A 26,536-nucleotide genomic window follows, 5' to 3' on the forward strand; every position below is an offset into this window, starting at 1 on the left:
GTAGGAGGATATGAAAAATAATAAAACATGATCTCTGCTCTCAGGGAGCTGGTAGTCAGATGCTCTATCTCAGTCAAGGAATGCCAGTGAATTAATGAAAACAAACTGGCCAACACCTCTGACAATGAGGTTCAGTGATAACGTAACTGTTTCAGGTCAGTTTAATTTGGCAGTAATACTTTTCAAAGTTCAGCTTTTAAAATGCAGGGAACAGGCTAGATACATTCTATGTTTCTATTTCTCATGTTAAGGTCGTTGTGTGTACCACCAGGCAGATGCAGCAATTGAGGAGGGGGGGGAACCACTAAGAGGCTCTATGATCAACACGGTGCTCCTTTCTGGCAGCACCGGCTTCTGTCAGGACTGAAGGAATCCTTTTTACATCGAAACAGTTTTATTATGGGGAATGCAAAATTCAGCTTACATTTTAATGACAGAATACGAAATTTCATGAGCGGTAGACTGCTTCTAAGTTTGGGTTGGGTCCCTCCCCCCACATATTCATCATGTTCCTCTGCTTTAGGGTTATGCTGGTGGAAAAATTTGAGAAACAAACTTTAGCATGCCATGCGCCCTTATCTTGGTCACTTTACTCATTCTTAAATGTCCTCTTTTTAAGGTATATAGTCTTGAAATAACAAAGAGAAAAGATGGTTTAATGAACGTGACAGTATGGTTAATATTTTAAAGTAACCAATGGTAAAAACTAATTTGGTTTTTTCAACTAGAACTAAAGAGAGTCATGCCGTGTCAAGTCCTGCAATGAAAGGTTCTCTTCTTTCCACTTGGACTTCTTATGGCTTATGGTAAGATGTTCTGGGGGACAAATGTGAAAAAAGATTTCTTCAGATTTTGTGCTTTGGATGCCCCAAGTACAAGGAGACCTGAAATAAAATTGGCCATCCATTTTGAGTGGTAGGACTCTTTCCTCATCAATTTCTAGAGCAATCTCAGAAAAACAAGTGAATTATAGAAGGCCATAATAAATTAGCATATAGTAGTATCCAGACAGACCCAAAAGGCTATGAAATAGATTTAAAATTACTTCTTACAATGTCTTAAATATTCTCACAATAACAAAATAATCAAAAGTCAAAAAAAAATCCAAACATACTTTTATGAATCAGTTTAAAGCATTCTGAATGAATACAGTTAAGATTTCTTATCAGTGAGGTAATAGAGCAATAGCTTTTCACAGTAACCAAATGCACGAGGGCACCTAGGGAAGGAGGGAGGTAGAGAGAAAAAGTCATAAAATAAATTTATCCAAGCAAAATTTGGATTTTTCAAGCATCACAAACATCAGTGGAAAACACTGGAAAGAAATACCAGTAGCAGCAGTTCATAGAACAATTTCTCCATTAAACTCCAGCTAATATCTCTGTTGCATCCACTCCAGAGGCAACCTCCTTAAGAGACAGGAGGCCTATTTTCTATATAAGGATATTCCTAAAGTATCCAATCTCTTAGAACTTCTCTGTCTGCTGAAGTTACTACATGCAAAAAACAAAACCCTCAAATATCCTATAATGCTATACATTCTTCAAGATGAACAAAATGGTGTTCAAGTCTCACTTAATTTGCCAGGTTAAATTAAAAATCGTATCTAAGCAGGTCTCTGTGCAGTGAATAAAGACTGCACTCATGCATCTACTACTCAACATATACAAAAACTCTCTTGTGAGCTAAATTCTTCTAGATAGGGAGCGAAACCCAAATGTTACTTTCAGTGCTCCCTATGACATCATCATTGTTCCAACCTGAGTTTTAAAAAAATTTTGGAAGAAACCTTTAAAAGACATTTAGTATATCCCTTAATATTTAAATCTGTCATTTAGTTTTTTTTTGAAAAGGTCCTTATTCTCTTTTATTCTGTCCTCACTGAAGATAGAGAACAGTTTGTCATATTTCTTACTTTGAGTCCTTTAATAAAAAATTCAACTAATAACTTAAGACTTATTAAATTGTCTCAACAGCTTTCTCCCCTCCAGAGTTAAATGATCTGAATTCTTTGAACTTGTTCTCACCATCTCTGTTGTATTCCTTTTGATTCCTGCTATGTCCTCTCCTCCCCAGCTCCCACATGATCCTAAGACACAACATCCTAGCAGGAATTGAATCAGTAAGAGGGGTACTTTTTCTCACCTCCTAAAACTTGGCCTCTTTTTAGTGGTTGCTAATAAAGGAAAACAAAAGTTTCACGATCTATCTGCTCATCATTATAACAAATAAACATGGGTAAACAACTTGCTCACAGCCAGTTTATTCCCTACTTTTAGAGAGGTAAGTTCGCCCTTCACAAGAAGCATTTCCTGTGCCATCTTATTGACCTTTCTTATTGTTTCTTTATTTCTACTGTTTATTTTCAGTGTATGCTTTGATCTTGCCCACTAGTTCATTCCTTTTCCCCAAAACTCTAGAAAAGCCCAGTTTTAATCTACATACTCAATGGGAATGGATTCATTTTCATGATATTTTTCATAAAGAAAAAGCTAAACAACGTAGAGCCCAAGGCTGAGGCCTACAGTCCAGCACTCCTGTCTTTCCTGGTCGGCTTGGGTTACTAAATTTACCCTGTTAGGCAACTGCACACCACTATGTCAAGTTCATGTTAAATATCACGCTAATATAGACTTGAGAGTTTGGCTAGAATCAAATAATTCCCTTAATCTATACACATCAGGAACATTTGTAACATTTTGTTGATTTTAACTTTGGATTTTTAAATTTTTGAGATAAGAATCTAAGCTTTAATAACTTTTCACCTTGATTAAGATGATGTGTTATATTAAATGTTGTATTATATTAAAGCACTCAAAACTGTTCTCCTTACAATAGAATGACAATCATGACATGGCTTTAGTGATTATGAATGGGCTAGCATATCATTTTAGCTCTACTTTGTTCTTCGGTCACTGAAACACAGATACTAAGCGCCAAATATACACATTTTTCATATATATAGCATTGTTCATACTAGTTGGTAGAATATAGGCCATCTCCTAAATTACATTCTACATTCCTAAAAGCAAATAAAACAAAAGAGTCTGCACATTCCTTCTTCAGTGCAAAGCCTTTGAGAACAAAGTCATTCAGAAGTATAGTGCTCTACACTTAGCTAGCTGTCTATTATCTACAGTCATATGAGATCTAGCTATAGGAAAGGAAGGAACAAATTAACTATAGTGGCAATACAATAATTTGAAAATTATATTTGCACTATATGGGTTCAACCAAATGTTAGCTGATGGAGCTGCAACAAACCATACCATTATTTACTAAATAGTCTAATCAGTTTAAACGTTATATCATTATTATTATTTAGGAAATAAATACTCTAATGCCAGTTATGTCCCATTAGCAATTTGTTTAGTATGATTACACCCCAGGTCTTGTTACTGTTACCCCTTAACTATACAACATGTGTTTAAGTATCCTGTGAGTGGTATAGGACAGGAGACACTTTAAGAAAACAAAATAACATTAAATTAAATGAAATTGGTACTTCTCTACTAAGACTTTTTTAGAAGGCTGGAGAAGCAACCAAAAGTGACCTTCCAAAATTTTTTTCCACACTGAGGGGCACCTGAGTGGCTCAGTCGGTTAAGCCTCCGACTCTTGATCTCAGTACAGGTCTTGATCTCAGGGTCTTGAGTTCAAGCCCCACATTGGGCTCTACGCTGGGCATAGAGCCTACTTGAAAAAAATATGCAAACTTTTTTTCCACAGTGAAAAAGAAAGAGCACTCTTGGGATCAGAAATTCTACAGTGGCCAGCATGATAATAGAATAAACTGGACTTTAGTTTTAAAACATGTAGTTTTAGCGTTAGATAACACCTAAAATCTGGATATTTTATTTCTTAGAAAAATTAGCATTACTTCATCTGATAAAGGAATAAATCTACTTATAAAAATGTAATTCCAAAGTCAGATTTTTAAATAAATTCAGAGCTCCTTTCTCAGTTCAGATTTTTTTCTTTACCTGAAGGCTGTGTTATTGACATTAATTCTTACAAGAAGATCCTTAAGCACAGTTACATTGACTCTGATTTTATTAGGATTTTTATTTACATTCATAAGATTTTTAAATGGGGGAAATTGATCTGATATAGAGGGGAAGCACCTACATAGTTTGGTCTGAAATAACTATCTGAAAATTAACTGACTAAATTATATTCAATGCAGGAACACTGTTTTAATTCACACCATACCCTGAGAAGGCACCAAGAAATCTGACAAGAATGAAGCCACTAGGAGCACTGCCACTATTTTTTCATGTTCAGTAAACGTCAGAATTTTAAATACACACAATAAATTTACACTGCACCAAGAGCACCTGAAACCACATATGGTAACATCTGTTCTAAGCTAGAAATGCTAACACCCGATTTCAAATACTCTACTTTGTAAGTTAATACCTATGACGAAATAATGACACTTTCCCACACTATGCTGGCAGCAATGCTATTTTCTTGTCAATTTTATAGATTAATTTCCTTAACTAACTCTACAACTATATAACATTTATCTGCCTTTTTAAAAAACCGTGCTATACACAATTACAATATGGAACTAAGCTTAATCACACTTCAATAAGAAAACTCACTTATGTATTGGGTTTTTTTTTCTGTTAAAGGAAGAACAACGTGTTACTAGAATACTTTCAATGCAATGACAGTTGTTCAAGATTATGAAAAAATTTGAATCCTTTCTCTCCAGACCATTTCCTTTTGAATTTATACAGTTTGTTGCATCAGCCCACCAAAGGAAAGAAAATCAAAGTACAAAGATAGTTGGCCAGATGAGATAGAGAGAGAACGCTAACATGACTTCAGCGCATGGAGTTCCAGGTTGTTCTGTTCTATGCGCCGGTGCAAAGTCATGGCGTACTGGTGTGCACTAAACAGAACGCCAGATCAGTCCATTTTTACTGGGCTCAAGAAAATTCTCAATCAAAGCTTCAATGAGTTTCCTCAATTCCTCTTCTAGGAAGGCAGTGTCACTAAAGAGAAAGATGAAGAGTTTCGAAAGTCTTGATTTTCATCACTTTAAATTTTGTTTAAATTGTTATAATTTTAAAAGGGGATGATTAAACACTTTGTAAACCAAAAAGAAGTTCACTCAGTTAAAACAAACAGAACAAGACCAAAGAGGGGAAAAAAAATCACACACAAGAAAACACCATGATCACAAACTGAAGTTGAACTGCATTAAAGGGAGTTCCTTGGTACATGATACAGGGATGAGTTTTGGTATATCTACAGATTTTTCTCCTGGGTCAGGCAATTTAATGGTCCAGAACACCAATACCAGGTATTATGCTAAAATGGCTTCCTGAAATACTTTGAAGAACACCCAGTAGATAAGTAGATATTATGGGATGATATGGCATGACTCAGATACAGAGGGGTGATGGGACTAAAAAAATAAGATGCTTAAAAAATAAATGGACATTTACAAGGATGTGCTTCAAGGCATCACTGCTGTTGCCCAAAACATTTCTAGGAAAGCCTCTTTTCAACTGCCTTCGTGGTCATTTGTTATTACTTTAATGATCATCCTTTATTTTTAATCAAATATAGCATTACCCAATTTGGTTTCCTTAAAACTCTACTCTGAATCATTTCAGGATGTCTTTTTTTGCCCCCAAAGGGAACAAAATCTACTCTTAAATGCAAAGATTTAGGGACATACAAAATAATGTACCTTGGACTCTGAAGGCAATTCTAAAAAATCTCTTTCCCAAAAATATATTGATCAGTGACATTGTAGAAGGTACTACTTTTAATAAGTTTAAATAGCCTTTGAATATGTTTATTAAAGTCAATTTAGTGGCAATTCATACTCTTAAAAGGAAATAAATTGGGCAGATTAAGTCAAATCACAATAGATGTAAGAAATAAAAAAATTATTTGTTGATCATTTCTTTATGTTCATCATATAATAGTTAAAGCTCACAAAACCTTCCCAATAATAAAAATTCACTAAAATTTTAAAATTCAATTCCCAAATGGTCCAGCTGCTTTGGGAAATAGTCTTGCAGTTCCTCCGAAAGTTAAACATAGAACTACCATGTGACCCAGCAATTCTCCACCTACATATAGACCTCAGTGAAATGAAAACATGTCCACACAAAAACTTGCGCACAAACGTTTGTAGCACGGTTATATGTAATATTTAAAATGTGGAAATAACCCAAATGTCCACCACCTGATAAAAGGATAAAAAAAAGTGTTATATCTATACAACAGAATAGTATTAGGCCAAGAAAACAATTTTTTAAAAAAAATAAAGTGACTCGTGCTACAACACGGATGAAACTTGAAAACATTAAAGTAGAAGATGCCAGTCACAAAGGGCCATATGTTGTATGATTCCATTTATATGAAATGTCCACAATAAGCAAGTCGATAATGAGATAGTAGATTGGTGGTTGCCTAGGGCTAAGATGGCAAGTGACTGCTAATGGGTCTGGGACTTCTTTCTGAGGGGTTGAAAATGTTCTAAAATTGATTGTAGTAAAAACAATTTTGATCGTAGTGATGTTTGCACAACTCTGAATATACTAAAAACCACTGAACTGTACGCTTTGAATGGGTAAACTGTACAGTATGTGAATTTTATCTCAATAAAGCCTATATATATATATATAAAAATATGTAAATCTAAATATATACGTGTATATATATTTAAAAAGCCAATTCTCACCTCTGCTCGGGGGATGCACACATCTCCGCATAATACTTTATCTTTGGTTCTGTGCCACTTGTCCGAAGAGTAGCAACACAGCCATTTTGAAAAGTAAATGTAATCATTTGGCTGTTTTTACTGACAGGCAGCACCTGTGCACAAGGTGAACAACAGCTTAGTTACACTCGGTACCTTTTTTCATTTTCAAGAGTTGTAAAATATATTCTACTTATGTGAGGTATCTAAAGGAGTCAAATTCATAGAAACAGGAAGTAGAAGGCCATTGGCAAGGGGTGGGGGAAGGGGGAAATGAGGAGTTGTTGTTTAATGGGTATGGAGTTTCAGTTCAGCAAGATGAAAAAGTTCTGGACATCTGCTGCACGACAAGGTAGACAGAGTTAACACTATGGACTGCATGTTCAAAAATAGTTACGGTGGTAAATTTTGTTATGTGTTTTTGACAATTAATATTTTTTAAAAATTATAAAATACAAAAGATTACATGCATAATAATTTGTAAGTATGCCATTTACTGAACATTTATAATAGTACAGGCATTGGGTTATATACCTTACACACAAGATCTCCAGGCCTCGGCAACAATCTTCCAGAGTAAATATTACTGCCAATTTACTGACATGGCTCAAAAAGAGTAAATGACCTGGTCAAGGTAATCAGCTAAAGTGGCAGAACAAGAAGTTGAAGCCAGGTCTGTCTGTATCAAAGTCCAAACTGCCTCTACATTTGCAAAGGGCTTTATAATTTCGAAGCACTTTCATAGACAGTTTATCAATCATCTCCAAAGCAGACTGCACGTGTCCTAGAGGACAGGCAAAATAATCCACTGGGATACAAAAAAATTTTATATTTTTTACCTAAAAGTTAAAAAAGGAAATGAAGCTTTACTGACGTTGAACATACGATTCATACTAGTACCCTTCCCGGACCACAGGTCAGTCTGTGAAGGTATCTTGGGGGAACTGTGGTGGTTGTACTAGGACAGAGGTGGTGCCTTTCATTAGGTGTCCAGAGCCTGGTCCTCTCCTTGAAACCCCTCCCTCAGTTAGTGGTACTACCACACACCAGCTGCTTAAGATAGAGACCTTCCCCCCCTCTTTTTCACTCACAGACCATCAACCTTAGCAAGTCCTGTCTATTCTAGTCTTTATTTAACTCAACTTTGTCCAACTCTCTCCATCACTACTGCTATTATATTTAATTCAGGCTCCCATCATGTCTCATCTTATTACTGAAATAGAGTACTAACTGACCTTCCCGCCTGGGAGTTTGCCTCTCTAACCCACTGTATGTGCCATTCCTCCTTGAACTCCACACTACAGTTGTAGAGAACTCTTTGTGGTTCTTTGGAGGAGAACATGCCTTCCTACCTCCAGACCTAGCACTTGCTGCTCCCTTTGCCTGAATACTCACCGTTCCTCCTACATCTGGATAACTCTTACTCATACTCAGCTCACAGAAGTCTCCTAGATTGTCTTCTGTAAGCCTCCCAGACCTGAGCACCTGTGCTCTTCCATGGCACCTTCTGCACCCCCTGGTCCTTTTATCATTTTGTAAAGTAATCCCTGCTTACTTCCATTTCCCCACTAGACACTTGAGTGCAGAAACAGCACCTTTCTCGTTGCTCCTTCTCCAGTGTGCCTATATCTGTGGCACCGAAGGGCTTTGATAAATGCCTGCTGAACACACAGAGAGCAATCTGGAGTGTGAAGAAAACACTCACGAGGTCTTTGACACTTACTATGTGACTGCTGGGGTAAATTAACAATGTCTACAGTACCTGCCTTACAAAATTGTTGTAAGCATCTGTGGAGAACAGATAGAAAAGTACTTTGAATAAGGAATATCATAAACCTTAAAGAAAGTTAATAGGAAAAAAGCATCACACCAAGAACTACTCTAAGCACAACAACATTAGTGAAATAAAAAGAAGAAAAAATTTCGTTCTTCTCTTCAAGTAGTTTACAAAGATAGAAACATAGATACCAATAACTGGGAATACTATTTGTTGATTAGATGAATAGACACAGAAGGAATATGAGCTGTACTCTATGCAAGAAATTGCAGATTTCCCAAAATATATTATGCCCCTAGCATCAGAGACAACATCAGGACATTATAAATGGAAATTCAGGCTAATAATCCTAACAATAACCAAATAGATATGATCAGCAATTTATGGCATTTAAATATTTGTTGAGCCCCTACCATGTAGGCAGGAGCCTTGACAGGCATGGAGGTGTGTTAGAAATGGATCTGCCATGCACAACACATTGATAACATAAAATAGAAAGTGATAAAGGACAAGAGTCAGGCCCAATATATAATGAAACCTCAGGAGGAAGACATCTAATTATGGGACCTGGAGGGAATGTGGAGGAGGTGACATCTGTCTGAAGTCTTAAATAATGGCTAAGATGTGGACCTGCAGCAGTAGGAAGGAGAGGCAGACTGGGGAAATAGCTTGAGCAAAAATACAGAATTTATATTTTCATTTCTTTAAAGATTTTATTTATTTATCTGAGAGAGAGAGATAGCCAGAGGGAGCACGAGGCGGGGGAGGGGTGGGGGGGGAGAGGGAGAAGCAGACTCCCAGCCGAGCCGGGAGCCTTGACTTGGATCTCAATCCCAGGACCCTAAGATCATGGCCTGAGCCAAAGGCAGACTAACCGACTGAGCCACCCAGGTGCCCCCAAATACAGAAATTTTTAATAAAAATGTATGCATGTAAGAAAAATATAAGTTGCTCTATTTGGCTGCAGGTATAGGGACTAAGGTTGAAAAGGGAAGTTGCAAATCAAAAGGTGTAATGGTGAGCTTTGAAACAAAGGCTTTCGGACTTTATTTTCAACATCACACATTCTCCCTCTCTCTGTCCCTTCCTCTTTTTGTCTAATTCTCTTTCCCACCTCCCCACCCTCCAGGGAGGAGCATACACTTGGGGAGAGAGGAAGACAGGATCAGAGGCAGGGAGACTGTTAGTGGGATTATAACTGCTCTGGAGAAAAACAATGGATGCTAGTTTCAGAGACATTCACAGGCTTGAACTTCCACTATTTTACTACAGTACAAAGTACTACAAATTGTTAAAAAACTTAAAAAAAAAAAGGTACTTACTGATTTCTTATTAGGCTGGCTGCTATCATAGCCAGTGGTAACGTCCCGTATGTGTAATATAGCAAATGTCCCACAGAATTTTGGATATTCTTTTGGAGAATCAAAATTGCGAAGCCTTTCAAATATACTTTTGATGGTACTTGGATCATAACACAAGAAATACGAAGTTTTTGAAATGTGATAACCATATCTGCACAAAGATTTAAAGTGTTAAAATCAGATTTCAGATAACTCTTCAGAGAAGCATATAATAAAGATAAGCCTATTATAGTATTATGTAGAAAGTAGCAGACTTTAGTTCAGTTTTTGAACTTTTTAGAAAGGACTAGCTATTTTCAAAACCAAATTTAGAAAGCTAAAAGTAGGACCAAAAGAATGAGAAATTTGGCAATTGAAATGAGAAATTCATAATAATAGAACTTACTTTTCATAAACCTTAATCAGTTGCTGTTTCAATGTTATAGTCATGGTTTCCAGGTAAGCTGCCATCTCGGCAGCAACAACGGCTGCACTCACCCCATCTTTATCCAAAACCGAAGTGCCACACAGAAAACCTAAGAATTAAAACACATTTTTATTTTTATTTTATTTTTTAAGATTTTTATTTATTTGAGACAGAGAGAGGGCGTTGCAGGAGCAGGAAGGAGGAGCAGAGGGAGAGGGAGAAGCAGGCTCTCTGCTCAGTGGGCAGGCTCCCTGCTCCCCACTGAGCAGGGAGCCAGGATGGAGATGAGGCTTGATCCCAGGACACTGGGATTGTGACCTGAGCCGAAGGCAGACGCTTTACTGACTGAGCCACACATGATTTAAAAAGGGGAAAACTTAAGCCTATAATAATTTCAATAGTTTTACATTTCTTCAGAAGAACCAATGAATTTAAGAGCCTACTAATAGATGAAACCCACTGATACTAAAGGTACTTAGGGGACTTTAAAGGGTCTTCCCCCCCCATGAAAAATGCATCTACATATTTCTGAGTTCTCTGTGGTTTTTACAACTCAAAACGCAAAACCAGAAGACAAAAATTCCTCTTCATAGACATACTACATTTTAAAAAATGCTCTCATCAAATTTCAAAGATTTCAATATTTACTACATACCAATCGACTCCTCAAATGCAAAAAGGACTTCTTTCCCATTTTCCAGGAGGTCTTTTATCCTACTTCCAATCCATTTAAAACCTGGTAATGTTTCCTGAAATGCACAGAAGGCCACTCTAGTTAAGTGACTCCTCAAAAACGTATCTAGAGAAAGGCCTGTCACTAAATGCAGTAACACTCTCATAGTGATCTCTTATGGTTTTTGGTCCACACAGATTTATATCATGGTGAGCACATAGCCAGAAGTGCTTGGATTCATATTGCCACGACTGATAACCTACTATTTATTGAGCACAGAAATAGGTGATTTACACCAAATATAACCCAACATTTGTAAGTGGTGATCCATATAGTCACAAAGTAACATAAATTTTACACACATATATTATGATCATCTATTTATCAAACACCATTAACAGGCACTTTATATCATTGGGTCTTTTTTGTTTACAAAAACTCTGTTGCTGAAACAGAGGCTCAGAGGCTCAGTGAATTTGCCCAAGACTATGCTGTATGTATGAGATGGAGCCAGGATTTACTTACACTGCTTCTCAGAAACTGTCATTTGGGCTGTATTATAACTACTAATATAAGAGAACCTATGAAGGTTGTGATTTAGTCCCCCCAAGTAATCAAAGGCCATAAAGCTTTTTAATGATGTACTTTCAACATTATCACAGTATATGCTTGAATCAAGTGTTCATTACCACAATACCACGGACTAATTAAAACCAAGGAAGTTACTAAGCCCTTCTTTCGTAACTGGATTCGAGGACTTTTCATCAGATGAGCTACTATTCACTTTAAAGACATGAACTGTTTTAGGTTCAACAGAAAGAACATGTAATAGACACTGATTCTAGAGCTCACCATTACTAACTTAGGATTCCCAATTCACCTCTCTACTTCCTCGGTGGGAAAAAATAAAAACCAAAACCTCTGCTACCCTCCCCAGAACCAACAACAAACACAAGGAAGCAAATTTATAATACTGGTCTTTAGAATCATGTTGTTTCTCTTTTGTGCTCTTTATACATTTTTTTTTGCCATAGATATTGAGGAAAATGTTAACATTACCATAATTCAGAATCTTAGGCTTGAATAAATTTTCAATTTTTTCTCTTTAGCAATTTGTTGTTGTTTTTTTGTTGTTTTTTTTTGTTTGTTTTTTTAAAGTAGGCTCTGCGCTGGGTGTGGAGCCCAATGCAGGGCTTGAACTCACGATAGTGAGATTGAGACCTGAGATCAAGAATTGGGCAATTAATGGACTGAGCCACCCAGGCACCCTGCTATTTGTATTTTTTTTAAAGCCAGAGATTGAAAGTTCTATTTCATTAAAACAGGTATAATTTTCTTTTATTCAGCCAATCAGTGTTAAGACGTGTAGCTTGGCTGTGGCTCAAGAAAAATGCCCACAGGTGTGACATTTGCACTATTTGACAAAGATGGTGGAGGAAAAGCAATTTAATTGGCATCAGTCCCAGAAGCTATAAAAATTGTCAGCTTAACTCTCTAAGGCTCACGAAAGTTAATGATCTGCGCTGAGAGAGAGTTATTTGTTTTTTGGATGTAGAATCATTGGGTCTTAATTTACAATTTAGAAGACTAAGTTTCTTAAGACTGAACTTGAAGAGCTTAAACAATGGCTGATGATACCTACAATTTTTTGGAATGGAGTTTATGTTACTGATGAGGTCACTAGGAGCCAGATTTTCTCAGTATGAAAACCAGATTTTGTTGTATGAAATAATAAGCATTAATGTAATTTTTAAAGAATATCTTATCTCAGTTCCAGAAATTCACATCCTGGATGGATGGACTTGGCTCAAGGTGTCTAAACTGTCAAAAGATTAAGCAACTGTTAACAGAATTTTTAAAAAAAGGGGGGATTATAAATCAAATCAATACAAGTCAGTTTTGGTGGGGAGATGGCTTTAATGTATAGATTTGGAAACTGACTGAGAAAAGTAGCACACAGATTTTTCTCTGTTCTTACCTCAAAATGAAATCCTTCTTTAAGTGCAATTGCCTTCAAAATTTTGGAAGAGACTGTGGTGGCTAACATATAAACGTTCTTCACATCAGCATTTCTTGATGTATTTTTCTTCCAGCAATCAAACATCCACCACCCAAACAAAGCTGCCAATTCATTCCCTGTGAAAACTTTCCAATGACCACTGTAGAGAGAATGAAGATTCAAGTCAGAACTTTTGTAACTTCTCATTAAAATTTCTTGACCCTAAGACGTACAAATTACCATCCCTCACACAGGAAAACCAAAAGCTATTACATAAGATTCTTGAGAAAACATTTAGGATTATTTCTAGCTCACCAGGGGTGAACTTAGGGTAGAAATGGCAATAATGTCTGTTGAAAAATTATTACACTGAAACTGTTGTTCTCCTACTTAATGAGAGAAAAGTTATAATATGATGTCCTGTCTATATAAGGACATTTGTCACAACATTATAAGGGCAAAAATATATAGCAATCCAAAGGACCAAGATTAGAAAATGATTATATTAATAAAGCAATCTGTTGGGCTATCATGCCATTTTAAAAATTATATTTTAAACAATATTTAAGGACTGAAAAAAATGCTCATGGCACAATATTAAGTGGAAAACAATCAAGATATAAAAATATATATAGCATAACAATTTTATACAAACAAATATATCTTAAGGAAATGTCAAAATATCAACCTAGGGGTTATCTTTGGATAGTGGACTTACAGGAAATTTATTTTCTTATTTTTTTATTATTTCCAATGAGGCTGTAAGACTTAAAATCAAAAACTCTTTTTCAAAGTTTAAGCTTTACTTACTTCTCCTGAAGCTCTGCCACTGCCAGCCGGTCTGCATCAGGATCAGTGGCTAGCACTACGCGGGCATTTTCTTTCTCTGCCAGTCTCAAAGAAAGTTCCTGAAACAGTGAGCCAAATCACCAGATTGTATTCCAGAGGTTAAATTCAATGTTAATACTCCTACATGTAGGTACTATATTAGTTGACATCAATTTTAGAAGGAATACAGTTTGACTAAATTTAAAATAAGCCTAGAAGTAGGGATATCCACCATAGAGATTTCAAATATAACAGAATATATGGTTACAAGAGAATTTAAATTATGTCCATGAAGGTGTTTTCTGTCTTTGTAAGTAATCTCTGAGTTGTCAATGACTTCTATTTGATGAAGTTTAATACACTAATAATAATTTAAATAAAGAAAAAAAAAATACCAGCACAGACTCTCCTTCTTCAGGATTTGGGCATTTAACGGTAGAAAAGTCTGGATCTGGATCTTTTTGTTCTGGTACTGGAATTGGAGGCTTAAAACCAAATACTTGGAAAGCCAACTGCACATAGTCGTGTCCAACCCCATGGAAAGATGTATGTACAAATTTCAAGGTGGTCTTTGAGTTTAATTCCCTGTAAAGGAAAAGAATTATTCAGTTGGTATCATAAAACTTGGTGCTTGTGATATAATTAAAATAAGCTATAAAGAAGAAGCTAAAATTTATTTTTTAGGATGAAGAACAGACACTCAGCAAGCCAACACCTCTCTAGCAATAGCATTAGCTATTTAGGGAATAGTTATGAAAATACGTAAATAGGCAAAATCAAATTTTAGAGGAAATTTCCTAATCTCATATAGAGAATACACATATTTAGCTGTAATTTTTTAACAGCTTTATTAAGAAGTAATTAATATACTCTACAATTCATCTATTTAAAGTGTACAATTCAGTGGCTTTCACTATAGTCACGGAGTTATTCAACCATTAGACTATGAACAATTTTAGAACATTCTCATTATCCCCAAAAGAAACTCTACCCCAAAGCTGCCACCCCCTAACACTCCCATTCCTCCTGGCCATAGGCAATCACTAGCCTCTGTCTTGTTTCTGTCTCTGTAGATTTGCCTTCTCTGGGCATTTCATATAAATGGAATCACACAATATGTGGTCCTTTGTAAATGGTTTCTTTCACTTAGCATGTTTTCAAAGTTTATCCATGTTGTGGTATGTATCAGTATTTCTTTTTACAGCTGAATAATATTTCATTGTATAGATATAACACAGTTTATTTATCCATTCATCAGTTGATGGATATTTGGGTTATTTCCACCTTTTAACTACGGTGATTGGTACTAGTTAGCTATATTTTTAATATAATGAACAGACAACACATTTTTATCTCTATTTCTTTTATTTGTTAATCTTATTATGTGGTAACCCTATCCCTATATTCCCATTTGGATACCTGTGAAAACAGATCTTTTTAAGGTCTTCCATGTATCTTCTGCAAATGTCCTGCAGAGGATCTCTCTTCAGTGGGCTGGTATCCACTAAATTATCATTCCAGGAACCGTTCCAAGGTTCCACACATTCTTCGATACATTTCAGAATTTCTTTATCATGAGGAGATGTGATCTGAGCACCAGTTTCCCAATAAACCTAGATGATAGGTAAATACAGCTATAAGTACGTGAAATGTTGCCCAGATATTTTTAGCTACAGTAGAGCTATTTGGCTTTATAAAGAAGCATCCCAAATTAATTAAGTAGAAAATATCAACATGGGACTAACTTAATACCAAAGGATGTTGACGATAATGGATTCTGCAGGTACTCTTCAATAAAATGATCATGTACTGGGGAGAAAAGATGGCAGAGGAGTAGGGGACCCTATTCCAACTGGCCCCCGGAATTGAGCTGGATATCTACCAGACCACTCTGAGCACCCACGAAATCAGCCTGAGATGTAAGAAGATCTGGATCTCTACAAACAGAATATTGCAGGCAGTTGGTTTCGAGGTACCAAGCAGGGAGCCGTGATTCCGCAGGCAGATATCGAAGGATAAACGGCAGCTGGAGGGAGCCTGGCCGTGGGGATCCTACACTGCTGGTGCGCGACAGCCTCCCACACTGGGGACAGGCACAGACTCACAGACCAGTAGCAGCGGGGAAAGGACTTTAGGGCAACCTGGAGTGGCGGGGTCGCGCCTGCGAACTCGGAGCGGCTGGAGGTTTTAGAAGCACAAAGGGAAGAGACGTGCCCTGACCTGGAGGCAGGACTGGGGGCGCTGCGAAGGGGCGCACAACCCAGGGCACTGCAGTTTATAGTAGCACAGACAGAAACGGAGATAGTGTGGCCTGGAGAGCTCATTAAAGAACAGACTGCAATCTCTCTGCTCTGAGGCAGAGGGTTGGAAACGGTCTCTCCTGCTCTGACTCTCGGAAGAGACGGAGAAAGCCACCAGGGAAAGCCGCCAGAGAACAAAAGCCCCCAAAACTGGTTACCACTGAGCCCATCCCCCAGCACAGGGGAGGCAGGGCAACTCTGCCCAAACAGGGCTGCCTGACTAACAGCGCAGCAGGCCCCTCCCCCAGAAGACAGGCTGGGAGAACAAGAGGCCAGCAACCCTAAGGTCCCTAGAAAACAGGTGCATCTTGCTTGGGTTCTGGTCAATAATTTGGACTCTATACATTCCCTCAACCACCCATCAACAGAATGACTAGGAGGAAGAACCCCTAAAATAGGAAAGACTCAGAGATTATGACTTATGCCACAGATTTACAAATGGATGCAGATATAACCAAGATGTCGGAGATGGAATTCAGGCTAGCAATTGTGAAGACAATAGCTAGAATGGAGAAATCAATTAATGGCCACATAGAGTCTCTAAGGGCAGAAATGACAGCTGAATTGGCAGAACGTAAAAATGCTATCAAGGAGATCCAATCTAATCTAGATAATCTAACAGCTAGGGTAAATGAGGCAGAAGAACGAATTAGTGACCTGGAAGACAATTTAATAGATAAAAAGGGAAAAGAGGAGGCCAGGGAAAAACAATTCAAAATCCATGAAAATAGAATCAGAGAAAGAAGTGACACCATGAAGCATTCCAATGTCAGAATTACTGGAATCCCAGAGGGAGTGGAGAGAGAGAGAGGACTAGAAGATACATTTGAGCAAATCGTAGCTGGGAACTTCCCTAATCTGGGGAATGAAACAAACATTCGTGTCCTAGAGGCAGAGAGGACCCCTCCCAAGATCAAGGAACACAGGCCAACACCCCGGCATGTAATAGTAAAACTCGCAAATCTCAGAACCAAGGAAACCATCTTAAGGGCAGGTAGGGGGAAGAGATTCCTTACGTACAGAGGTAGGAACATCAGAATAACGTCAGACCTATCCACAGAGACCTGGCAAGCCAGAAAATCCTGGCAAGACATATTCAGGGTACTAAATGAGAAGAACATGCAGCCAAGAATACTTTATCCAGCAAGGCTGTCATTTAGAATGGATGGAGAGATGCAGAGCTTCCAAGACTGGCAGAAACTGAAAGAATATGTGACCACTAAGCCGGCCCTGCAAGAAATATTAAGGCGGATCCTATAAAAGGAGAAAGACCCCAAGAGTGATACACAACAGAAATTTACAGGGACAATCTATAAAAACAACGTCTTCACAGGCAACATGATGACAATTAATTCATATCTTTCAATAATCACTCTCAACGTGAATGGCCTAAATGCTCCTATAAAACAGCACAGGGTTGCAGATTGGATAAAAAGACAGGACCCATCCATATGCTGTCTACAAGAGCATTTTGAACCTAAAGATACATCCAGAATGAAAGTGAAGGGATGGAGATCCATCTTCCATGCCAGCGGACCTCAAAAGAAAGCTGGGGTAGCAATTCTTATATCACACAAATTAGATTTTAAACTGAAGTCTGTAGTTAGAGACACAGAAGGACACTATATCATTCTTAAAGGGTCTATCCAACAAGAAGATCTAACAATTGTAAATATCTATGCCCCCAACATGGGAGCAGCCATCTACATAAGCCAACTGTTAACCAAAATAAAGAGTCATATTGATAACAATAAGTTAATTGTGGGAGACCTTAATACTCCACTCTCAGCAATAGACACATCATCTAAGCAGAAAATCAACAAGGAAACAAGAGCTTTGAATGATACACTGGACCAGATGGACCTCAGAGATATATACAGAACATTCCACCCTAAAACAACAGAATACTCATTCTTCTTGAGCGCACATGGAACTTTCTCCAGAATAGACCATATACTGGGTCACAAACCAGGTCCCAACCGATACCAAAAGACTGAGATTATTCCCTGCATATTCTCAGACCACAATGCTTTAAAACTGGAACTCAATCACAAGAAAAAATTTGGCAGAAATTCAAACACTTGGAAGCTAAAGACCACTCTGCTCAAGAATGTTTGGGTCAACCAGGAAATCAAAGAAGAACTTAAACAATTCATGGAAATCAATGAGAACGAAAACACATCAGTCCAAAACCTAAGGGATACTGCAAAGGCGGTCCTAAGGGGGAAATACATAGCCATCCAAGCCTCACTCAAAAAAATAGAAAAGGCCCGAATTCACCAACTAACTCTACACCTTAAAGAACTAGAGAAAAAGTAACAAACGATGCCTAAGCCACACTTTAGAAGAGAAATAATTAAGATAAGAGCAGAGATCAATGAATTAGAAACCAGAAACACAGTAGATCAGATCAACGAAACTAGAAGTTGGTTCTTTGAAAGAATTAATAAGATCGATAAACCACTGGCCAGACTTATCAAAAGAAAAGAGAAAGGACCCAAATTAATAAAATTATGAATGAAAGGGGAGAGATCACGACTAACACCAAGGAAATAGAAACAATTATTAGAAATTATTATCAACAACTATATGCCAATAAACTGAGCAATCTGGATGAAATGGAGGCCTTCCTGGAAACCTATAACCTGCCAAGACTGAAACAGGAAGAAATTGACAACCTGAATAGGCCAATAACCAGTAACGAGATTGAAGCAGTGATCAAAAACCTCCCAAAAAACAGAGTCCAGGGCCTGATGGATTCCCTGGGGAATTCTACCAAACATTCAAAGAAGAAATAATACCTATTCTACTGAAGCTGTTTCAAAAAATAGAAACAGAAGGAAAACTTCCACACTCATTCTATGAGGCCAGCATTACCTTAATCCCCAAACCAGGCAAAGACCCCATCAAAAAGGAGAAGTTCAGACCAATATCCCTGATGAATATGGATTCCAAAATCCTCAACAAAATGCTGGCTAATAGGATCCAACAATACATTAAAAGTATCATCCACCACGACTAAGTGGGATTTATCCCCGGGATGCAAGGGTGGTTCAACATTCACAATACTGAATCAATCAATGTGATAGAACACATTAATAAGAGGAGAGAGAAGAACGATATGGTCCTCTCAATTGATGCAGAAAAAGCATTTGACAAAATACAGCATCCTTTCCTGATTAAAACTCTTCAGAGTATAGGGATAGAGGGAACATTCCTCAAGTTCATAAAATCCATCTATGAAAAACCCACAGCGAATATCATACTCAATGGGGAAAAGCTGAGAGCCTTTCCCTTAAGATCAGGAACACATCAAGGATGCCCATTCTCACCACTATTGTTCAACATAGTACTAGAAGTCCTAGCAACAGCAATCAGACAACAAAAAGAAATAAAAGGTATTCAAATTGGCAAAGAAGTCAAACTCTCTCTTTTCGCAGATGACATGATACCTTATGTGGAAAACACAAAAGACTCCACCCCCAAATTACTAGAACTCATACAGCAATTCAGTAATGTGGCAGGATAAAAAATCAATGCACAGAAATCGGTTGCTTTCTTATACACTAACAATGCAACTGTAGAAAGAGAAATTAGAGAAACGATTCCATTTACAATAGCACCAAAACCCATAAGATACCTTGGAATAAACCTAACCAAAGAGGTAAAGGATCTGTACTCTAGGAACTACGGAACATTCATGAAAGAAACTGAAGAAGACACAAAAAGATGGAAAAATATTCCATGCTCATGGATCGGAAGAATAAACATTGTTAAAATGTCTATGCTACCCGGAGCAATCTATACCTTCAATGCCATCCTGATCAAAATTCCAATGACATTTTTCAAAGTGCTGGAACAAACAGTCCTAAAATTTGGATGGAATCAGAAAAGAACCCGAATCGCTAAGGAAATGTTGAAAAAGAAAAAACATGGGGGCATCACATTGCCCGATTTCAAGCTATATTACAAAGCTGTGATCACCAAGACAGCATGGTACTGGCACAAAAACAGACATATAGACCAATGGAACAGAATAGAGAACCCAGATATGGACCCTCAACTCTATGGTCAAATAATCTTCGAGAAAGCAGGAGAAAACATGCGATAGAAAAAAGACAGTCTCTTCAATAAATGGTGCTGGGAAAATTGGACAGCCACATGCAGAAGAATGAAACTCGACCGTTCTCTAACACCACACACAAAGATAAACTCAAAATGGATGAAAGACCTCAATCTGAGACAGGAATTCATCAAAATCCTAGAGGAGAACATAGGCAGTAACCTCTTTGACATCGGCCACAGCAACTTCTTTCAAGATACATCTCCAAAAGCTAGTGAAACAAAAGCAAAAATGAACTTTTGGGACTTCATCAAGATAAAAAGCTTCTGCACAGCAAAGGAAACAGTCGACAAAACAAAGAGGCAACCCACAAAATGGGAGAAGATATTTGCAAATGACACTACAGATAAAGGGCTGGTATCCAAGATCTATAAAGAACTTCTCAAACTCAACACCCAAAAAACAAATAATCAAGTCAAAAAATGGGCAGAAGACATGAAAAGACACTTCTCTGAAGAAGACACACAAATGGCTAACAGACACATGAAAAAATGTTCATCATCATTAGCCATCAGGGAAATTCAAATCAAAACCACATTGAGGTACCACCTTACAAGGGTTAGAATGGCAAAAATGGACAGGGAAAGCAACAACAAATGTTGGAGAGGTTGTGGAGAAAGGGGAACCCTCTTACACTGTTGGTGGGAAAGCAAGTTGGTACAGCCACTTTGGAAAACAGTGTGAAGGTTCCTCAAAAAATTAAAAATAGAGCTACCCTATGACCCAGGAATTGCATTCCTGGGTATTTACCCCAAAGACACAGATGTAGTGAAAAGAAGGGCCATATGCACCCCAATGTTCATAGCAGCAATGTCCGCAATAGCCAAACTGTGGAAAGAGCCGAGATGCCCTTCAACAGACGAATGGATAAAGAAGATGTGGTCCATATATACAATGGAATATTACTCAGCCATCAGAAAGGATGAATACCTAACTTTTCTCAACATGGATGGGACTGGAGGAGATTATGCTAAGTGAAATAAGTCAAGCAGAGAAAGTCAATTATCATACGGTTTCCCTTATTTGTGGAACATAAGGAATAGCACGGAGGACATGAGGAGAAGGAAGGGAAAAATGAAGGGGGGGTAATCGGAGGGAGAGATGAACCATGAGAGACTACGGACTCTGAGAAACAAACAGGGCTTTAGAAGAGGGGGGAGGGGGGATTGGTCAGCCCGGTGATGGGTATTAAGGAGGGCACGTACTGCATGAAGCACTGGGTGTTATATGAAAACAATGGATTGTGGCTCACCACATCAAAAACTAATGATGTACTGTCTGGTGACTAACATAACATAATGAAATTTAAAAAATTAAAAGTAAAATAAAAAATAAAATAATTGAAAAAAATAAAATTTAAATTTAAAAAATGATCATGTATTATGTTCACTTTTAGAAGTATACTTTAATAACAACACAAGTAAAATATATCAGGGCATCATTATGGCAACATAGTAATATGCATATGCCATAGTATCCAATCATACTCTTAGATCTATAACTATATACTAAAGATAATAAAATTTGATACTATAAAATTTTAGCATTATAAAATAGTTCTGCAATAAAGAAGAAATTATTTTTCAGATATAAATTAAAGTAGAATATACGTCACACCAGATAAAGTCTATATCAGGAAAGATAATTGGCATATTAATTATTACATATACATTTCAGTATAAGTGTTTTCAGTACTTAATGAATGAAAATACATTCCATTAAGCTGTCAGTTTGCCAGGTAGCTTGATCAACAAGACATTAGAAACAGTTAACAAAAAAAAGCAAGAAAATGTATTTCTATGATTCATAGGATCTCTAAGTTAGAAGGGACTTTGCTTAGAGATTATCTATAATGATTTCTACCATATATATGACAGGACTACCCTCTTTTGCCTTGTGAATGGAGGAAAGAATAAATTTGAATATGTACTATGTACTAAGCTCTGTGCCAAACAAGATGGTAGACTAGATGACCTGAAAATTCTCTCTATAAACACCTTAAATGTTAGCTAGTGTCAGAAAAACATTATTATATAAAATGCATAGCTTAGTTCATAAGAAGAAAAGGGAAAACTCCAGGCAATGGGAAAATAGGAAAACCAGAGCGATATAATGCTGTGAGCTGATGGTGTGACTGCCCGGGGTTTAGGAACTGTCCATTTATCTGGTTTTTGAGTTGTAATGCCCATGTGGAACATAGGAAATTGGAGATCTGAGACTCCCCACCCCAACCATCAGTGGAAAGACAGAATAGAAGTTCTGCCCACTAATTATAGAAAGGTGTTGAGGAAACATGTCTGTTCTACTGGGGTATTAAAAACTTTCAAATCTGAGGTCTCAGTTAACACAGAAATTGCTCCCAGTCAGTGAAACTCCTGGTTCCCGCAGAAATTAAAAAAACAAAACCAAAACTGCTCTGAGTGATGCTCCCACATTCCAAGCCACAAAAAAGATTCTATCCATAGGCCCTGAAAGTCTATGAATGAAAATTTATAAAACATGAGAAAAAACATCTAGCCTTTCCTTTCTCCTTTCCCATTTCTTCTTGCCTTTGTATATGGATATGATGCCTAGAGGTACAACCATTATATGATGTTCACACTTGAAGGAAAGGCCAGAAAAACTGCAGAGATGAAAGGCCCAACAACACTGAGCTATAGAACCCTGCCAGCAGCCACCTACCTCTGGACTTGACTTTACGTGGGAAAAATAAACTCCTATCAGCTTAAACCATTTTTGTGGGTTTTCCGAACCTGTACCAGAAACTATCCCTATCTGATATAATAACAGAAAAATCCATGCAACAAAACATACCCATGAACAAACTTTGAAAGAAATATGAAAAGGGGTGCCTGGGTGGCTCAGCTGGTTAGGCAAAAATGCCAAAATAACTTTTTTCCCCAAATGGAAAAAATATCATAATACCATGCATGGAAAAATATAAATAAAGTCAAAGTCAAATGATGATATGGGGGGAAAATACCTTCAAAACAGATGACCAAGAGCTACTTTTTACATATACGGAGTTCCCACAGATCACTAAGAAAAAGAGCAATAACCCAAGAGAAAAAGGGACAAAACCTTTTACAGACATCTGAGGAAAGGGAAAACAAATATCATGCAAATAAATGAAAAGATCCTCAACCTTACTCATAAAACAGGTACAGATTAAACATAACATTTTCTCCTATTTGACGGCAAAGACCAAAATGATAATATGGAAGGTATGGGATAAAGACCCTCATACACTCTTAGTGAGAGTATCAATTGGTGCAACCACCTTGAATAGAGAGTGACAAATTTCCTTTCATATCTCTTTGACTCAAAAGTTTCACTTCTAGAAAGTTATCCTATAGATCAACAGTGCCATAGAAGTATAATGTGAGCCACAAATGCAAGCCACTTAGGCAATTTTAAATTTTCTAGTAACCACATTAAAAAAGATAAAAAGAAACAGTTGAAATTAACAGTAATATACTTCATACAGCCCAATATAGCCAAAATATTATCATTTCAATATGTAATCAATATAAAATTCATGAAATATTTTACATTCTTTTTTCATACTAAGTCTTTGAAATCTGGTGTGTATGTTATGCTTTCAGTACACCTCAATTCAGACTAGTCATATTTTAAATGTTCAATAGCCATAGGTGGCTAGTGGCTAGGATATTGGACAATGCAAATATAAGATGAAAAGAATAAAAGCAACAGCTAACATTTATTGGGCACGAGGCATTTTTCATGCAATATCTCCTTTAATCCTCACTCTCACCCTATAACCTTGGTTCTATTATTATCCCTAGTATGCAGATGAGGAAACTAAAGCACAGAGAAATGAACTTGCACAGGGTCACAAAGCTCTGAGTGGCACAGACAGGTTTTATTTATTTATTTTTAAAGATTTTATTTATTTATTTGAGAGAGAGCAAGCGAGAGAGCATAAGCAGGCGGAGCAGCAAGGGGAGAGGCAGAGGGAGAGGGAGAAGCAGGCTCCTCACTGAGCAGGGAGCCAGATGCGGGGCTTGATCCCAGGACTCTGGGATCATGACCTGAGCTGAAGGCAGACGCTTAACCGAGGCGTCCTATAGACAGGTTTTAAACCCAACCCATAGTCCTAACTACTATTCTATACTTATTATATAAATCTACGTGCACATATGAACGAAGACATATGTAGAAGAACATTCTTTGTAGCACTGTTTATAAGTAGCAGAAGATCAGAAATAAATGAACTATTCACCAACAGAGGATTGGTTAAATAAATCAGGATTATGGGGAGGCTGAATGGCTCAGTCGGTTAAATGTCCGACTCTTCATTTTAGCTCAGGTCATGATCTCAGGGTCATAAGATTGAGCCCCATTTTGGGCTCCATGCTCAGTGTGGAGTCTGCTTGAGATTCTCTCTCTCTCCCCCTCTCCCTCTGCCCCTCCTCCCACCCATGCGTTCTCTCCTTGCTGATCAGGGAGCCTGCTTCTCCCTCTCCCTCTGGTTCCTCTCTGCCCTGCTCGTGTTCCCTCTCTCTCTCAAATACATATTCTTTAAAAAAATAAATAAAATAAAATAAGTCAGGATTTGTTATATAGATTTTTAAAGATGAATGAGGCAGACCTATCTCCCTATCAATTGATTGATTGAGAGAATGATCTCTAAGATGGTTTCATACTATTGTGTGAAAAATGCAAGGCGCAGAACACTCCATAATAGTACTCTACCATTTATGGAAAAAAAATGTGGGAGTGACAAATACATATATGATTACAAATGCTGGGGGGTAACTAAAACCAGAAACAGTATTTGCTTCTGAAATGGGGTACTGTGGGTGGGGAAAGGAATGGGAGAGATACTCTTTACTGTTGAACTTTATATAGTATTTAACTTTTATCCTTTTTACTTTGTGCTTATATTTTGAAAAAAAAAAAAAACCTTTGAGGCTTTCCTATGTGACAAGTATGTTTACCAGCAATGAACATCAAAACAGACTAAGTCCCTTCACCCATGAGTTTATACTGGAGAACAGGGTTGGAGAAGGTCAAACAAACAAGTCAATAAAGAAACAATTCATCCTCGAGATAGCAGATAATCAGAAACAGTGATAAGCTCTGTGAAGGAAATAAACAAGATGGTGAGAAAGTCACTGAGGGAAGCCACTTCAGATAAGTGGCCTGGGAAGGTCTCTTCAAGGAAATAACATCTGGGCAGGAACCTGAAAGATGAAAATAAACAAATCTGCAAGATGAAGGCAAGAGCAATGCAAGCAGAGGCAAAACCATTTACAAAGGCTCAGAGATGGGAGAGGGTTTGGTATACTGGAGGACGAAGGAACAGGAAGAAGCGGGAGTACGACAGAACGCAGTGAGGACAGGAATGAATAAATGAGGTTGGAGAGGTAGGCAGGAGACAGTCCTATAAACCCGAAAATGGATTTTAGGGAGAACAATGGGAAGACACCAGCTAGGATGCTGCGGCTCTGACATAAGATGACAATGCTTTGGAATGGTGGAGGCAGAAGAAGTGAGCAGAAGCAAACATATTCCAACATTCCTTTTATTTTACTTTTTTTAAGGATTTTATTTATTTATTTGACAGAGAGAGACACAGTGAGAGAGGGAACACAAGCAGGGGTAGTGGGAGAGCGAGAAGCAGGCCGATCAGGGAGCCCAACATGGGGCTCGATCCCAGGACCCTGGGACCATGACCTGAGCCGAAGGCAGATGCCCAACGACTGAGCCACCCAGGCACCCCCCAACATACATTTTAAGACGTAGAATTTGTAGAACCTGTTTGTGGGTTAAATGTTAGGAGCGAAGGAAAAGGACTAATCGAGAATAATTTTTCATTTTTGTTTGGGTGGGTGGTAGTGCCAATTTACAGAGACCAGGAAGAATGGGGGAGGAACACATTGGGGTGTGTATGTGAGAGCCTGTGGGGGAATTAAAACCTCTATTCTAGAGACAGTAGTTCTGAAATGTCTGTTAGACATCCCAGTGGATATCAAGTAGACAGCTGGATTTAGGAGTCTGATCTGATGCTCAGAGGAGAGATCTGGGTTGTCAGCTCTCTTTAACAGTCAACTTCTCCTTCCCTGCAATTCTCTTCTCTCCCTTTGGTTTTGATGGCACTAATCTCTGGTCTTTCTCCTACCTCCAGCACTTCTTCTTTCTCCCTTGTCTTAAAGTTGATATTCCCTAGCAATCCCTTTTGGGCTTGTTTTTTACTATCTACTATCTCTGGGCCACTTACCCGATTAAAAGACTTCCAAATACCCTTACGTGTTCTAATATATATAATGGCCCCAAAATCTGTAACTTCAGCTTAGATTTCTCCCCCAGGCAACAGAT

At 37.7% G+C, this 26,536-nt stretch overlaps 1 protein-coding gene across 7 annotated transcripts in view; it reads right to left on the bottom strand.

The window, feature by feature from the left end:
• Nucleotides 1-3,990: 3,990 nt before the first annotated feature.
• Nucleotides 3,991-26,536, bottom strand: part of PGM2L1 (phosphoglucomutase 2 like 1) — a 95,829-nt gene continuing 73,283 nt past the window's right edge. For all 7 annotated transcript variants that reach the window (XM_025894452.2, XM_025894455.2, XM_025894451.2 and 4 more), the window contains 9 exons: nucleotides 15,191-15,384; nucleotides 14,167-14,356; nucleotides 13,754-13,851; nucleotides 12,923-13,103; nucleotides 10,927-11,020; nucleotides 10,251-10,380; nucleotides 9,827-10,016; nucleotides 6,710-6,843; nucleotides 3,991-5,003 (listed from right to left, as the gene is read on the bottom strand). In XM_025894452.2, the coding sequence (XP_025750237.1) occupies nucleotides 4,901-5,003; nucleotides 6,710-6,843; nucleotides 9,827-10,016; nucleotides 10,251-10,380; nucleotides 10,927-11,020; nucleotides 12,923-13,103; nucleotides 13,754-13,851; nucleotides 14,167-14,356; nucleotides 15,191-15,384 (1,314 nt within the window). In that variant the 3' untranslated portion in view covers nucleotides 3,991-4,900. The remainder of the gene's footprint in view (nucleotides 5,004-6,709; nucleotides 6,844-9,826; nucleotides 10,017-10,250; nucleotides 10,381-10,926; nucleotides 11,021-12,922; nucleotides 13,104-13,753; nucleotides 13,852-14,166; nucleotides 14,357-15,190; nucleotides 15,385-26,536) is intronic.

This window comes from Callorhinus ursinus, unplaced genomic scaffold (genome assembly GCF_003265705.2).
Source record: "Callorhinus ursinus isolate GAN/ISIS: 27379988/994484 unplaced genomic scaffold, GSC_fseal_2.0 scaffold35, whole genome shotgun sequence".
Taxonomy (NCBI): Eukaryota; Metazoa; Chordata; class Mammalia; order Carnivora; family Otariidae; genus Callorhinus; species Callorhinus ursinus.